This window comes from Oculina patagonica, chromosome 7 (genome assembly GCF_052425735.1).
Source record: "Oculina patagonica isolate OP01 chromosome 7, crgOcupat, whole genome shotgun sequence".
NCBI classification, from domain to species: Eukaryota; Metazoa; Cnidaria; class Anthozoa; order Scleractinia; family Oculinidae; genus Oculina; species Oculina patagonica.
The window spans coordinates 3,293,304-3,309,575 of record NC_135764.1 but is presented as its reverse complement, the minus strand read 5'-3'; the positions used below and the strand labels follow the sequence as shown (position 1 = coordinate 3,309,575).

The 16,272-nt window shown below is 39.9% G+C and overlaps 1 protein-coding gene across 4 annotated transcripts in view; it reads left to right on the top strand.

Moving 5' to 3' along the window:
• Positions 1-16,272, top strand: part of LOC144660146 (putative ATP-dependent RNA helicase DDX46) — a 33,021-nt gene that overhangs the window by 15,815 nt on the left and 934 nt on the right. For all 4 annotated transcript variants that reach the window (XM_078520710.1, XM_078520707.1, XM_078520708.1 and 1 more), the window contains exons 17-39: positions 301-402; positions 1,600-1,721; positions 2,160-2,238; positions 2,500-2,582; positions 3,639-3,752; positions 3,897-3,947; positions 4,420-4,486; positions 5,181-5,276; positions 5,731-5,795; positions 6,344-6,447; positions 6,524-6,586; positions 7,112-7,133; positions 7,262-7,339; positions 7,443-7,485; positions 7,984-8,045; positions 12,674-12,733; positions 12,817-12,919; positions 13,153-13,217; positions 13,836-13,901; positions 14,484-14,660; positions 15,422-15,491; positions 15,622-15,672; positions 16,199-16,272. In XM_078520710.1, the coding sequence (XP_078376836.1) occupies positions 301-402; positions 1,600-1,721; positions 2,160-2,238; positions 2,500-2,582; positions 3,639-3,752; positions 3,897-3,947; positions 4,420-4,486; positions 5,181-5,276; positions 5,731-5,795; positions 6,344-6,447; positions 6,524-6,586; positions 7,112-7,133; positions 7,262-7,339; positions 7,443-7,485; positions 7,984-8,045; positions 12,674-12,733; positions 12,817-12,919; positions 13,153-13,217; positions 13,836-13,901; positions 14,484-14,660; positions 15,422-15,491; positions 15,622-15,672; positions 16,199-16,272 (1,817 nt within the window). The remainder of the gene's footprint in view (positions 1-300; positions 403-1,599; positions 1,722-2,159; positions 2,239-2,499; positions 2,583-3,638; positions 3,753-3,896; positions 3,948-4,419; positions 4,487-5,180; positions 5,277-5,730; positions 5,796-6,343; positions 6,448-6,523; positions 6,587-7,111; positions 7,134-7,261; positions 7,340-7,442; positions 7,486-7,983; positions 8,046-12,673; positions 12,734-12,816; positions 12,920-13,152; positions 13,218-13,835; positions 13,902-14,483; positions 14,661-15,421; positions 15,492-15,621; positions 15,673-16,198) is intronic.

The following is a 16,272-nucleotide window of genomic DNA, read 5'->3' as shown; positions in this document are numbered from 1 at the left end:
TGGAACACTGTTCTATGAGCCCCGTTGTCAGAAATGTCTCCAAATTAATGCTATACAATTCCAGTAACAAGCTTCGCCTCCTCCCTGATTATAAGCCCATAAAAAGCCTGTTCATCAAAAACAAGCCTTGGGCATTTTTTGGTATTTATAGGAAGAGCTTTGTAATTTTTTTTTTACAAAAAAAGAGCTTTGTAAATGATTAGCAGTTAAGGTTAAAGATTTTGATGACATCACACAGAAATTACATGTCCATTTTGCCCAGATCTTAAAGTATTTGTGTACGGTATTCTCTTTTTGCAGGAATTGCCAAGACAGGCAGTGGAAAGACGCTAGCATTTCTTCTTCCCATGTACCGCCATGTCATGGATCAGCCTGAACTGGAGAGAGACGATGGACCAATAGGTAAACTCTCCTTACTGATTCACATACATTTCTTTAAATATTAGTTCTGAGAATTTTCTGGTTCATCAAGACAATATCTCCTAGTTGATGAATTTCTTTATTCTCGTCACCTGTCTGCTTGACAATGGATGGATATTGTAGGGAGAAATTGGATGTCATTCTCTTGAAAATTAAGATGGTTTCCACCAAACATTCGAGCAATACAGGCATAATAATAAAGTTACCACAGAGTTCTTTTAGCATGGTAACAGTTTAAGCACAGCTAACAAAAACCTTTCAAAACTTTAGCTCTCAAGCTGACCCCTCCAGAGAAAAATGGATTTGAAATTATCTACATTTCAGTTAAAATGGACATTTCACGCCAGTATAAAACAAAATGGCGCGCGTTTTAAACATTTTCACGAGGTTTGACTTTAATTTTCTCGAGAATGCTTTAGCGTTTTATCATGGGATCACTTAGACAAATGAATTTCAGTGAGTTGTTTCAAATAGTATATAAAATGTTACCGTACGATGAGTAAGTTTTTGGTACTTAATTATTTTTTGCACTCACTGCTGGAACTTTGAACAGAATCCATCTTAAAGTTTTAGTGTAGTACATGTGTTTTAGAAACAGAATGTGCTTTACATGTTTGTGGTCACCAAACTATGGAAGTTACACAAGTTGATGCTTGAAAAAGCAAAAAAAAAAAATATATATCTGTAGAAATGAGAGGGATAGGAGAGAGTCAACATTGTTTCAATTTCTCTTAAACTTTCATAAGTGTTCCCATAACTCTGAGGAAAGAAGTATCTGTACTCGGGCTGTGAACTGTAAAGTTACTTTTATTGTATTTCTGTTACTAGTGTTGTAAAAAAAGAAAAAAACCCTACAAACATCCACGGCTAGAACATGAACAACTACCTTTAATAATAATAATAATAATAATAATAATAATAATAATAATAATAATAATAATAATAATAATAATAATAATAATAATAATATAATAATAATAATAAGACAACTTTATTTAATGAGGGTAACATAGTTAACTGGTGGCCCAGTAGTTTACAATATGGCGCTCCCTAATTAATTGCAAGGTCATAAGGCATTTGTTTGAAGTTTTTTATTAAAATGGTGGTGGAATTTAGAGATTCGTCACTGGCACATTGCATTTATTATAAACGTGAGCCTTCCGTTCATTGAACTTGCAGGCATTATAATGACACCGACAAGAGAGCTTGCTCTTCAAATTCACCGCGAGTGTAAGAAGTTCTGCAAGCCTCTTAATCTGCGAGCGGTCTGTGTTTATGGTGGCACAGGAATCAGTGAACAGGTCAGTGGTACTCATCCTGTTAGAAATGTCAATGGCCTGTCCAATTTAATCATACACAGAGCTTTTCGATTTTAAAACAACCTGTTTTGTTTGGAAAAACGAGTTAAATTTGTAACTATTTGAAACTGTCTGTACTGGGTTCCCACTTTACAGGGTTATAGCTATAGGATTTGTTTAATAGTATAAGCAAATTCAATGAAGGGCTTGGTATTTTCCAAGACACTCACCTCTCTCCAACTAGGGGTATAAAAGGGTACCAGCAAAAATGTTAACAAACAAAATGTTACGATCCAGGGGGAGTAGCAATACTTTAAGTCCCTTTTTGCTCCGGAAACTAAGGTTTATAAGCTCTAGCTGGAACTGGCTGATTGTAATTCTGGATACATTTTTTCACATGTATTTAATTTTTTGTCTCAACTCTTTTTATTTTGTTTTCAGATTGCAGAACTAAAACGCGGAGCAGAAATCATTGTGTGTACTCCTGGCAGAATGATTGACATGTTGACAGCCAATAATGGTAAAAATAAACATGCGATTTTGACAATGTTTGTTTGGCTTATATTTGTCCAAAAGCTTTTTTAATTGGCAAATCTTCCGGCTCACATGGGGTGCTGCTTGTTATTGTACAGTTAGATTGTCATTCCTACAGGAGATTGATGTTTTGTGGTGTTGCATTATGTGTGAAAAGAAACTTACAGCTTTACCTGTGTTTGACACAGGCTCGTTTTGTCGAGTTCACTAGCATAAGTTATTCACTATTTGTTCAAATATTTTGCAGGTCGTGTCACAAATTGCCGTCGTTGTACTTATTTAGTTCTGGATGAAGCTGATAGGATGTTTGATATGGGATTTGAGCCTCAGGTAGGTCTAACATCTTCACTATTAAAATAATACAATCATCTTACCATGAGATTATGGGAGGCGCAGTGGCCAAATGGTTAGTGCGCCAAACTCCGGATCTAACAGTCCGGTTTCGAGACCTGGCTGGGGCACTACGTTGTGTTCTTAGGCAAGGCTTCTTACTCTCACAGTGCCTCTCTCCACCCAGGTGTATAAATGGGTACTGGCCAATTAACTGCTGGGGGGTTACCCTGCGATAGACTACGAGCAGTCCCTATTTTTTCGTAGAGTCCGTCGAGCTTGAAGCGAAATTTTTTTCGAAGAGTTCGTCGAGCTTGAAGCGAAAAAAATTACGCCTCCTCCCCCGACGCGTAATTTTTTTTTCGTTTCAAGCTCGACCAACTCTTCGAAAAAATTTCGCTTCAAGCTCGACGGACTCTGCGAAAAAATAGGGACTGCTCGTAGTCTAACCCTGCGATGGACTAGCATCCCATCCAGGGGGGAGTAGAAATACTCCTAGCCACTTAACACTACAGAAACCGGGATAAGCGCAGGCCTGATGAGCCACTTGGCTCGACAGCAGGCTTAACCTTAACCTTTCTATAAGATTTGCTTTGCTCAATGATAATTATTAGGGGCTTTTCCTATGCACTGGGCAGTCTTGTGCTTTTTTTGCTTCATAAGAATAGAAAGTTATTTCCAATGGCCTTGAGGTCAAGGTAGTTCATGCAAGCTGTTACGCATGAAGAACAAGGTCAGGTAAGAAGATAAAGATTTACGGTACCTTTATCAACTTCCAGTTGGTAATAAACTGAAATAAAAACTTAGTCCCTCTCACTTGCAAGCTGCTAGACGGTTATTGGCCATACAAGTTTCTTAATGCCATCTTTGTGCCAAAGTTAATTGCCTTGCTTGTTTGGGAGGTCTTAGAGCAGTTTTCAATTGAGTGTTGTAAAACCAAAACCAAAGTAATTACTCCGGCCAATCACAAAGGACGTAAATATTTTCTTCCCACAGTTTGTAGTAGTAATGATTTCACAGATTATTGACATTATGACCATTTTGTTTTGTGTGTAGGTAATGAGAATTATTGACTGTATCAGACCCGACAAGCAGACTGTCATGTTCTCGGCTACATTCCCGCGTCAGATGGAAGCGCTGGCCAGAAAGATCCTAACTAAACCAATTGAGGTGATAGAATTGTCTTCATAAAAAGACCGAACAGAGCTCTTTTTTCTGTTCTTTATTCAGGGAGTTTGTTCGTTTTATCTCCATTCTCCTGTGTTATCGTGTAAAGAATATTTTTTAAGTAAGGGTTTTATTCTCTTTTTTCAGATACAAGTTGGTGGTCGAAGTATTGTTTGCTCAGATGTGACACAAAACGTGGTATGTAGTGGGTTTTGAATCAGTTTCAGATAATTTTTTTGTACATTTAAAGGACTTAAAGTTTGCATTGAATTTTTCGTCGAAAATGAGACGTTTTGTCACCAAGAGAACGGAGTCGACGAAAAGTTATACCATTCTATTCTCATACCACCCCTTTGAGTCTGGATTACATCAACTGTTGCAGCTAAACTGATCAAAGAGAAATAACAAAATCATTTTGGCATAAGATTTCGCCGACCTTTCATTACCTGCAGAACTTTGTACATTTTAGGCTAGATTTTCAGCCGCTTTTCGGAAAAATGAACGCGCGTGAACGAATACCGGACTCGAGAGAGCGGCGGGAATCGAGCCTTCGTACATTTTCGCTCGAGTTCCCCAAATGGTATTGAACCAGATCCACCCAAGAAGGAAAATAGATTGAAAATGTTACAGAGTCACTCACTTATACTATATGTACATTTTACTTTATTAGGTTGTTATCGAAGAGGATGACAAGTTCTTAAAGTTACTTGAGTTGCTTGGTAATTACCAAGAAGAAGGTAAACATTTCAATTCAAGTGGGAAAAGTTGCTAACTAAGTTGTAAAGTTGTGAGTTAGAGCAGTTTTCAATTGAGTGTCGTAAAACTAAAACCAAACTAATCACTCTCGCCAATCACAAAGAACACAGACAATCCAATGAACCAATCAAAACTCGAAGCAAATACATGTAGCCGGCACGATGCGCGGGAAAACGTGCGCAAGTGAGTCACGATTGGTTTTGTTTTTACTTCTGGTTGGCTGAGAAAATGGCGCGAGAGTTTTAAACCAATCATTGAGCATAGTAATGCAAAACCAATGCAAAAGCAAATTACTTTCGACACTCAAGTGAAAACCGCTCTAAAAACTGGTGTAACCCGGTACGATTGCTTTTGTTTCAACTAAAGAATAAGCTGTAATGAAACAAAATTTTTAACAAATTTATTCCTGTCGATGTTCTTAAAGAAACCGTCCTTCGGAACTAAGGAAGACGAGAATATTCAAAATGTTACGTTTAATTCAGTTACAGAGAGTGTCAGGGAAAGTTGTTTGGTATAGTTCAGTGAAAACTGTCAAAATTTTGGCAAGAGAAATAGTTTGTCACGGTAAAAAGTATATTTTTCCCTATGACATTGCAGAGCGGACTTCTATTAAAATCTAGTTTCACTTGAGCCAGGGGTTTCAGTTTTTCATTGTCTTTTCCTCTGTCCTATTAGGTAGTGTTTTGGCGTTCGTCGAAAAGCAAGAAAAAGCTGACATGTTGTTTAAAGATCTTCTGAAAACGTCCTACCCTTGTCTGTCTCTCCATGGAGGTAAGTTTAATTTTCATACTCTTGGATTGTCTCATTCCAGCTGTAATTTGGTCGACACACAGGGCACTGCCCTTTCTCCTAGTATTTTAAGCTGCTTTCCACTACGACCCCGTGTTGAGAGTTCTTGCGCTTTTTAATAACATGCAAACTCTGCTAGATCAACCGGTAAACCGGTTTACGGTTTTCGCTGCCGTAAATCTTCTCAGTGGACCTTTCAGGAAACAGAAGTTCACTTCAACCGGGTCAAAAGGTCACATCTATCGGCTATGATTGGTAGATTTTGATCAAGAGAATATGATGCTTTCGATCCATTTTCTTTATTTTTGTTTTTCAAGGTTCGTTGGTTGTTGCCATAACTATGATTGACGGCAGCGAAAAAGGCAATTGTTAGTTGGGTCTGAAAAGCGCAAAAAATTAAAATAGTAATCTTTTTGTCGTATTTTTGTGTCGTCAGGCATGGATCAGTTCGATCGTGATAGCACAATTGCCGATTTCAAGAATGGAGTCACTAACTTAATGGTAAGAACATGACAGGAAACCGGAGCGTTATGTAGCACAAGGGCCGTAGCTGGAGAATATTGGCCCTAGGTCTTGACAGTACGGATCGAGTCTTTTCCTAGTTCGGCTCAGAGCAAGCTTGGTCAATGAGACATTTATTTCACGAATTATGATTAAAACTAAATTCTCATTAGTTGTTTCTAATGATTACCCTTCTCAAGAGACGGCTAAGAAGCCTTGTGTTAGTCTCGACTAGAGTTACTAAAACAGAAACCGAAATTATTGCATGGGGACATCTCCCTAACTTTGACAGAATAACGAAAACATTAGCTTGCAATCAAAGAGACTCTCTGCAAGGCCGATAAGGAGTGGGTGGGAACAGAGGCAACTTGCCCCCACCTCTTTTATTCCCAGAGGGAAAAACCTGCGAGCAGGCTTTGAAAACATCAACTAAGGAATATTGTCTCAGTTGATTTACGGCCGAATTCTAAGACATGAAATGAAATGTGTGACAAGAAGAAAACATAAGTGCGACTGTTCAAGTTTATTCTCAATTTTTCGCGATTTAGATTGCTACTTCTGTTGCGGCGAGAGGTCTAGATGTGAAACAGCTGATCCTTGTAGTGAACTATGACTGTCCAAATCACTATGAAGACTATGTGCATAGATGCGGGTGAGTAATGACTTCAGTTTTCAATTAAACTTGTCCTTGCCCTAAAATAACAAGTTTATTTGTTATTTTTGTGCAGGCGGACTGGCCGAGCGGGGAGAAAAGGAACTGCTTACACATTTATAACTTCTGAACAGGGAAGGTAAGGTCACGCAGTATATGTTGATCTAGTTTTCGGGGTCCCAAAGGAGGGGGGGGGGGGGGTGGGGTGCGGAGCCCAGGAGCCCTTAAAGTATCGCCGTGGGGCCTGGAGCCCCATTGTTTTGCTGCTTGGAGCCCTTAACTGCAGAACGTGGAGCCTTGAGATTGTGTTCCACTACAGAGCCCGGAGCCCCGCTTTTTTGGACCTGGAGAACTGGAACCTTAAACCCAATTGAGACTCGGTGTTTTATAAATCACAGAAATGTTATTAGCTTTAGTAAAGAGACAGGAGTTGTCTGAGTATTCGGCCCGAAAAATTTCATACAGATGACGTAGCATTTCGCACAAATAATAACCAATCAGAGACACTATGTAGAGCTACGTCATTCAAAGAGACAAGTCTTTTTATTAATCTCGTACCCAGATTTTGTCAACCCTAGTGAGAAAACATCTGGGTATGAGATTAGTCTGTTTATCTAAGATAGGTACGATGCTGATAATGTCGTTATTTTTGTTTCCATGACAGGCACGCAGGCGATATCATAAAGGTAAGAATTAAATAAATGACTTATTTTGTCGAGGTGCTGCAGGGTTTTGCGTCGAGTTGGAGATCTTTCCGACAATGTAACGGCCTCCTTTACTGATCCTAGTTTTTTCCTTGGTTTGAATCCTCCAGGCGTTAGAATCGTCCGGGGCTGAAGTTCCAGATGATCTACGAAAGTTATGGCATGATTATACAGAGGAGAGGAAAGCGGTAATATTTCCATCTTTGCTTTAGCGTGAATCTAAAAAGGTCTTTATCGATTGGCACTTGTAAGGTTAGTTCCTTATTGATTTTTATGTTGATTATCTCATAGGAGGGAAAGAACGTGGTCAAAAACAGTGGCTTCACGGGAAAAGGTTTGAACTTTGCTTACTATTAAAAGTCCTGGGAAAAAACGTAGAGTAATGTAATGAAATTTTGCTCGAGTCTTGGGACGCTGTTACAGAACGCTGGGAAACATACGGTTTTTGTTTGTTTAAAAATGTTTTTTTTTTTCTTAAAAAAGAAGTGCTGAAATGTTGTTCATTTTTGCAAAACGGTTCGGGAATAACCCCTTCATCAGTCGCAAGGTTCAAATTAAAAACGTTGAGCGATAATCATTGGCTTTGATTATAATGGTTTTGATTATCGCTCAACGCGAAACCTGGCTTTCAGTTGTTGAGAGACAATTTTCACTCACTAAAACGAATACCGTATGGGTCTTCGGGGAAGTCTCTTTAGAAGAACTTAGTCAATTTCAATCTCAATTTCAGTATGGAGAATCTTAAAGTTTTATTATTATTGAGTTGATGTGAAATTATTTCCGTGGTTCCATGTAACCGAGGATAATGCGTAGTGAAAAACATTTTCCTCAGGATTCAAGTTTAATGACGAAGAGGCGGCTAAAGTCAACGAGGCGAAAAAGATTCAGAAATGGGTAAGTACATAGGTAGTTTAGAGTTGTAGCGACATCGTGAAAACTTCCCAGGAATAGCAGTGCGTTCGTTTGTCTAATAGAACCTTCTCGTCCCATTTCAACACAGTTTATACTGCAATTTGTACCCGCCTCCAAGAGGGTAAACGTGTATAATTTTCCAAAAGTAATTTTTCGTAGAATTTAGTCGTTGTTCAAACAAGCGCCTTCTACTTGTTACGTTTATGTCAATTTCTCGAAAACTACCCGAAGAGGTCTCGATTCTTACTGTTCATTCGGGAATTAGCACGAGCACTCGGAAAGCTCTCGTGCCCGCTTGTCATCACGATATACGTCATGTTAGCAGGAGGGCATTTTGCGGGCGCATGCGTGCAACCGCTGTACAAAGACCGCGTGATCTTGGGAATAAAAATGGCGCGGAAGATTCAAACTTTGTTTTTTGTACTGTTTATCGTCACATAATTTAATATAGACGTAAATTTCGCTAAAAAAAAGTGTTTTGTGTGTTGCAAGGCTCTTATAAAGCAGATTTTCTGGCCTGCTTCGGGATCGTTGTTGAAAATAATGGGAAAATATGTGGGACAGGTAGGAAAGCCTTCACCGACAGAAATCAAACAGGCCGTAAAAAGAGGAAAACATTTATTCGTGTGCAGGAGTGTGATATATTAAGATCAAAACTTCATATCAAATCAATTGCTGTAATACAAGCAGAGTGCGAGCAATATTATAGCTTGTCGGGAGATTTTTTGCCTAAAGGGACGGCCACCAAAGAAAAGGGTTTTCCCTGAGGGGAAAGACATGTTTGGGTGTTCTGCACATGATAATGCAGCTCATTGATTACTCTAAAGCAAGGCCAACTTGCCCTCGACTGGCAAACAGGGTTTCCTGGACACATTTAGGCGACACAGAATCACATTTAAGCGACACAGAAGTAAAACAGTCGTTATAACAGAACGAACATCAATCTTAAAGAAACAAACGTTGAAATGAAAATTTGAAAATAACATTGTTTATAGTTAAAAATTATTTCTTAAGACATTTTATGCAGCAGTTATTAGAACGTTTCTGAAAAATATATATATCGCTTGTTTGTTTCATGCTATTTTTTGACTGGTGATCAAGGCTAGATTTTGTTAAAGGAGCCAAAAATGTACTAATTAACATAGTAAAATGTAAACAAATAGTCTACCAGCAAAGAATTACCATGACACTTTAAAATTAAGACCGATCTCAGTAATTCTTTTCTTGTTCAACGGAATAATTGTGGTACATCGAAATGTGAAGTTATTTTGACCAATGCTTAAGTTTAAGGAAATAATCACAAACGATAGTTTCTCTGTTAGAATAAACCAGCGAGAACGTACGTTAAAGAAAGCTAAAAATTACCACAATAGACCATTTTTTAACGCTACATTCGCAGCATTAGACGATAGTTCAAGTACTTCAGGCTCCATCTATCATCGGTAGACGCTGGAGATCAAGGTTAGATTTTGAGATTTTTGCATCGTGAGAACGATGAAATTGCAGTTTTATGAAAAATCTGAACAAAATCATGACCACTCGCTCAAACCCGGGATACTTGATTATAACATCGTAAAGTTAAAACTGCTGTTTTATATTTTAGTACTAAGTAGCCGTAGCGCTTTGTCCGTTTAGATCTCCCAGCTATTAAAAACATGGGCAAGGTATTACGGTTCTCGACATTCGGTCGCCATTTTGTCCACGCGCAATGTTTAATACACATAGCCAAAGTCGATCAGATAAACGGCACGCCGACACCAAAGTATGCTGGTTGTTGTCAGAAGATAAAGCAAGGACTCTTAGTATCGTATACAGCAAATAAAACTTAAAACACCTTTTATTTTGAGCTGAAAATTAGGCCATAAATTGTGAAAAATATGTAAACAATCGATAGCAGAACTTCTCTGTCGTGCGCACTAGCCCATATCGACGCATGCGCACGCAAAATGCCCTCCTGCTCGTCATGTTACCAAGCAACCACTCCCTCGGTCCCAGGGACTCGGAAAAATATTCTCGTTTTGTCCTCTTAGGGTCCGTTCATTTTTTACGAGGAAGGGGGGGGGGGGGGGGGCTGGTGGGATTTGAGGGGGGGCCATGCGAAAAAATATGGCTTCAAAGGGGGGACCAGGCAAAAAAATATGGTCAGTAAGGGGGGGTCACTGAAAATAAGTATACTTTTAAGTGCTGTAATAGGGGCTTCTGTATTAGTTAAAAGTCTTGCCAGAATGCCCAAAATAACATTCCTGTGGTTCTGAAAATTCAAATTTTCCCGGGGGAGCATGCCCCCGGACCCCCCTACTTTGTTATGTACCCCTACTTTGATATTAACTCAACCCGACGGCTTATTGGATTACAAATGCAGTCAAACCATACTTTCAAACAGCATCCACAATACAAAGTCAAGGCAGTGTCAGCTTTATGGAGGAATGTAGTTTACCTGTTATTATGACTGAACAACTAATACTGTACATTCTTTAGTGATAACGCTTGATAAATTTTAATTTCACTTGAGTATTTTTTTTTTTTGGGGGGGGGGGGGGTATCATCGAAAAGAAAATTGGATTTCGAGGGGGGGCCAGGAAAAAATTTCCGATGAAGAAGGGGGGGTCATTATATATAACAGTGACTGTCTGTCAAATCCCACCAGCCCCCCTACCCCATAAAAAATGAACGGTCCCTTACGAGAAAGCGTTCCGTTTTTTCGACTTTTTTGCTTGTTTACAAGCAAAAGGAAGGAGAATAGTGGTTAAGTGGGGAAATCTGGAACCGGAAGGAACCACATTCTTGTTAACTCTCAAGGGACTGTTTTAATTTCTCAAGGGAATACTTTCCGCTGTGTGTGATCAAAGCGCGTGTCACTCTATAGTTGTGCTTCAGCACTTCCGTTCTTGTAGAAAAAACGTGACTTGTCAAATTTACAAACGTTATATAACAATTAAAAACGTGAGTAGCCCAAATCTTACGTCACATAACCAATTAAGAATGTAAGGGGTTCAGCGCTCGAAGGCAGCGAAGTTTAAAACGATTAAGAACGCAATTTGTACTGGTACAAGTCTTTAGGCACTAATATTAATTTAACCTAAAACGATTAACAACGCAAATTTGTACTGGTACAAGTCTTTAGGCACTAATATTAATTTAACCTAAAACGATTAACAACGCAAATTTGTACTGGTACAAGTCTTTCACACACTAAAACGTTGCTAATAGTTAACCAAAGGGAACTCATTTCGTGACAATTGATTATTTCTGCTGAGTTGCACAATTTAGAATTGCAACATCATTAAATGTGTTAAGTGATATTTACAAGTGTTTTTGTAGCCTGTTGTGAAATTACTTCCGGTGGAAGCAGTAAACGCTAAACGTTTTTGCTTCTGTTCAAAAGTTAATGCATGGCCATTAGAAAAATAAACAGCAACTGTTTTACTGGAAATGTAGTCGTTAGAAATGGCATGTGTAGCTGTAAGGTAAAGAATAACGCGAGGAGAAGCGGCTTTTGGTAATATCCAAACGAAAATTTACTTCTCAATGTGGGGTTAAGATTGCGTGACGAGACAAAAGGTAACTCTGTCGTGCGTAACCTTTATCGGGAACCCTGCATTAAGCCGAGTAGAAATCTTTCTAACTCGAAAGTAAACAACTATAGCCTGGTTTTCACTAGCGACGCAAGCACAAGCGTAAGCACAAGCGCAAGCATAACAGCTCTTATTTCATAGTGAAAACGGCTTCGACGCAAGCATAAGCACAAGCGCAAGCACAAGCACAAGGATCGAAATTTTTCCTTTTCTTGTGCTTGAGTTTGTGCTTGCGTTCGTGTGAAAACGAAACATCACATAAGCACAAGAAAATTGTTTACGTCTGGCCGTGTCTAGCCAATTAAAGCACTCGTTCCAGCATGTGAACAAAGTCGCAGAGGCCGCGGTTGATTTTGATAAACGTTTTCCGAGGTTGTTCGGAGGAGTGGGTACAAAAGCACAAAAGACACAAGCGTGGGCTCGAGAAGCGAAAGAAATAAAGATAAATTATTTTTTTAAAAAATATCTATAACCCCAAATGTTTCGTTTTCCTCCGTTTTGTAATCGCTTTCGCTTTCTTTATCACAAGAGTAGAAGAAACAACAACATTCGACGCCTGAGAGTTTCTGCCGCAATATTTGCCGAAAGAACAGAGTCGAGAATGGAGCCTTCTAACTTGTAAACAACATATTCTAATGCTAATGTGCTTATGCTTATGTCGACGTTCGTTTTCACTTGGCACAAACTACTTATGTTTGCGTTTGTGCTTGCGCTTGTGCTTGCATCGCTAGTGAAAACCAGGCTTATTTCGATTCAAGGCAAACGTCAAAGTCTACCATTTTTAACCAAGCCAAAGTATATGAGTCGCAAAGCACCCAGCCGTCGCGACTGACAAATACAGCATTTCCTCCGCGAAAATTTAAAAAATGCTTGAACTGAAAGACGTTTGAATTCTTCCATGATATGTTCGAACAACAATGCCCAGGATAAACCTTCTACTCATACTAACTTCATGCAAAAAAGTCGATATCTCGAAGAGATCTTTGATTCCATTGTAGTTGATAATTTTTTCATTTTTTTTTTTTTTCCTCACAGGCCCTCGGTCTTCAAGACTCTGATGACGAAGCTGAAGCCGAAGAGAAAGCTGTGGAGGAAGTAAGTGAGGAATTCGTTCATTGCCATTGCTCCAAATCATTCTCGTTATTAATAAAAGTATTTTTGTTCGTTTTTTTCATCAGATTGACAAACAATTGGACGCTGTGTTCAGTAAAGGCAAACCGCACATCAAGAAAGCCGCGCCCACCGGAGGAGGAAGTGAACAGATCAAGGGCGAACAACAAGGTAAAAACAAACACGTTTGAAACGCTTTATTTTTGATAGCCTGCGAATACAGCGACCTCTCATCGCTCCCGCTACTACGTGCAAAACGCGAAGAGAGACGACGTCTTCTTCGCGTTTTGCAAGTTACTCCAAGTTGGAGTTTAACGCTGGTAAGCCATTTGGCGCCCCAAAACACGTTTATCTTTGGTCTACCCATATTAGTATTCAACGTTTCTTTGACTGTTGTGTTTCAGCTAAACTAAACCTGGCCACAAGTATCGCAGCTAAAATCAACCAGAAGATAATCGCCGGTACAAACGTGAGTACATAGAACAATCATTTCGTTTATTTTGGACGAGTTCTTTTGGGTGAACGAGGGTCGGGGAACTCGATAGCAGTTAAAGTGTTCGCAAAGCATGATAACACAAGGACGACTGCGACTCTTGGAGAACACTGCGGCGTAACCCACCCCTTGCGGGCGTTCTGAGAGGTCTTTCATATAAAACATGATACAAGTGGCGAGGAGTAGAGAGGGGGTGGGGTGGGGTAAGAATTCGTGGCTGTTATTGGTATAAACAAGAGAGTGGATATATCTAGAAGGACGCTTGGTGCTTCCCAGCCTTCGGACTGTTGGTCATGAATGCGGGGCCCCTTGGCTCATGCATGGGCCCGCCTTGGTCTTTGGCGGGTTTCAAGTTCTTGCATGGTTTCTGTGTTCATTGGGACTAGATTGCGTAGTATGATTCTATGTTTTCGCAGACCACATATGCTCAATTTTCGTGTATATTCAAGCTATTATTATTATATATATATATATATTATATATAGTTATTATAATATATATATTATATTGGTATCGAGTAGCCTGTTGCAGGAGCTCAGTTAGGTCTTGTGTGGTATCGAAAATGAAATAACTGATTGTATTTCTTAATTGCAGAATATGGACCCGACTCAGCAGGCTGCCAGCCAGATTATCAAAGGAGGAACTGTTACTGCTCTAACCGTAAGTATAATAATAATAATAATAATAATAATAATAATAATAATAATAATAATAATAATAATAATAATAATAATAATAATAATAAAATAAAAATAATAATTCTCGCTATTAGTTCCGCGAATATATGCTAAGTATCATTATTTTTATTTTTCTCTGGCAAAATAAAATGGTTGTTGTTGTTGCTGCTGTTATTATCAAGCTTGCTCGATGTTCGTCACGCCCGCTTCTTTCAGCATCGCGTGTCTATCCTAGGGCTGAAGGAAATCAGCACTTACATTTTCTTTTGTTTTAGTTTTTAAATGCACACAAGCGAGGTCAATGGGTAAAAACAATCCTGAATTGACACAGTTGCTTTGTTTCCATTTCAAACCACTGATCTCAGAAACTGACAGCTGAGTCAAACACTATTGCGTGACGCCTCCTAGTCACGCGAATAATTCTTTCCTTCAACCAAGAGTCCAAGAAAATTAGGGCGTTGAATTTTCAAATTTTAATAAAGAGAAGTTGAGCTGACGTTTTAGTAGTTTTTCTTTCTCGCCGCTCATGTCACATGATTGCTTCACATTGCGCTGTCTTTCGTAGGGCCTGGGTCTAGCCAAACAGCTAGCCGAGAAAATTCATGGGAAGATCGGTTACGAAGCCCCAGTGGAGGAGACAAAACAGGACGAGGAAAAACAGGATAAAAATGAACAGCGATATGAAGATGAGGTGGAAATAAATGACTTCCCCCAGACGGCCAGGTGGAAAGTCACTTCTAAGGTAAGGAGACAGCGATATCACGGAAACCTTGAAAGTGCAAACTGTACTACTTAACAGCTCGTGTAGACCACTTTTTAGACCTGGCCCCGGTATTTCAAAGAGTGGATAACACTATCCACTCGGATAAATCATCAATCCATTGGATACCGCAGTTATCTGTCAACAATTATCCACTGGAAAGCGATTTATCCGGCGGATAGCGCTATCCACCTATTAAACAACACGGCCCTCTGGTGTAGTTAGTGTAGCTATACCGTTTTACGGACTCAGATAAGACCACCGCTTTCTGAACGTTGTCTAAACTTTCTGAGCTTTACAGTAACAATGTTTTCTGCTCTGACCGTTCTTTGGTTTGCTATCACTCGTCCTCAGTCTTACAAAGAGAAGCCACGAGCCAAGCGGCCCCCCTGCCGGGCTTTCCCGTTTCCGTGCTGCGGCTGGGTTTCTCCCTCCCTGTGGGATGCTGTCCGTTGCGGCTTCCCCCCCCCCCCCCCCCGCATTTGTCGCCGGTCCCATTTTCACCTGGGTGAGGGGCACTATGAGGTAGGGTCTTGCCCGCACACACAGTGATCCCGGCCGGGGCTCGAACTCGACGCTCTATCCGGAGTCCAGCGCTCTACCACTAGGCCCACGCGCCTCCCATGCAACAAGGCCTGTAGTAATTTGATTCAATTCAAAACCTGGACACGAGTAAAGTTAGGATTGCCCAGCCATTTTTCAGTTCGTTGAATTTTCTCATTCTTTTTAACTCTTTTTCTAAGGAAACAATATTGAACATAACTGAAGTGTCTGAGGCCGCCATTACAGTGCGTGGAACGTTCTTCCCTCCAGGTAAATACAAAGTATCAAGTTTTTCATTCTCTTCTTCGATACCGTAACCTTCTTCAAACTGAAGCTGTATTCAACCCCATAAATTCCAGGAGAAATGATTATTAACTATGGTTGTTTTCTTCTTCTTTAGGCAAAGTACCCAAGGAAGAAGGCGAGAGGAAAATCTATTTATACCTCGAAGGTTAGTAGAACAATAGAGCGATTTCCGACTGATTGTCGTAAAACCAAAACCAAAGTAATCACTCTGGCCAATCACAAAAGATACAGATAATCCAGTGAACCAATCACAACGCGAAGCAAATATATTTAGCCGCCGCGGAACGCGGGACAACGTGTGTAAGCGAGTCAAAATTGGTTTCGGTTTTACTTCTGATTGGTGTAGAAAGTGGCGCGAGTTTTTTGAGCAAAACATTAAGGGTTTGCTTTGGTATGCGGTCATCTCACACTCCCTGTCACTCCCACCCCGCCGACCCCCCCCGGGCGGACGTAGAAAATGACAAAGCAAACGAGAATTACTTTCGACACCAAGGTGAAAACCGCTCTATCCAGGCAATATCCCAACATGGCTTTCGTTAATCTCGTTAACCGGCTAAGAGAGGTTAACTTCTGGTTTTTTTCCCAGCCTGTCCAAAGCAAAATAGGGGGGCTTGGTAACTGAAACCTAGACTCTTGCTCAGATCTTACAATGTCTTTCGATTCGTTTCCAGGTCCTTCTGAACGTTCGATCCATCTAGCCAAAGTGGAAATAAAGCGAGTCGTCAAAGAAGAGATGATAAGACTG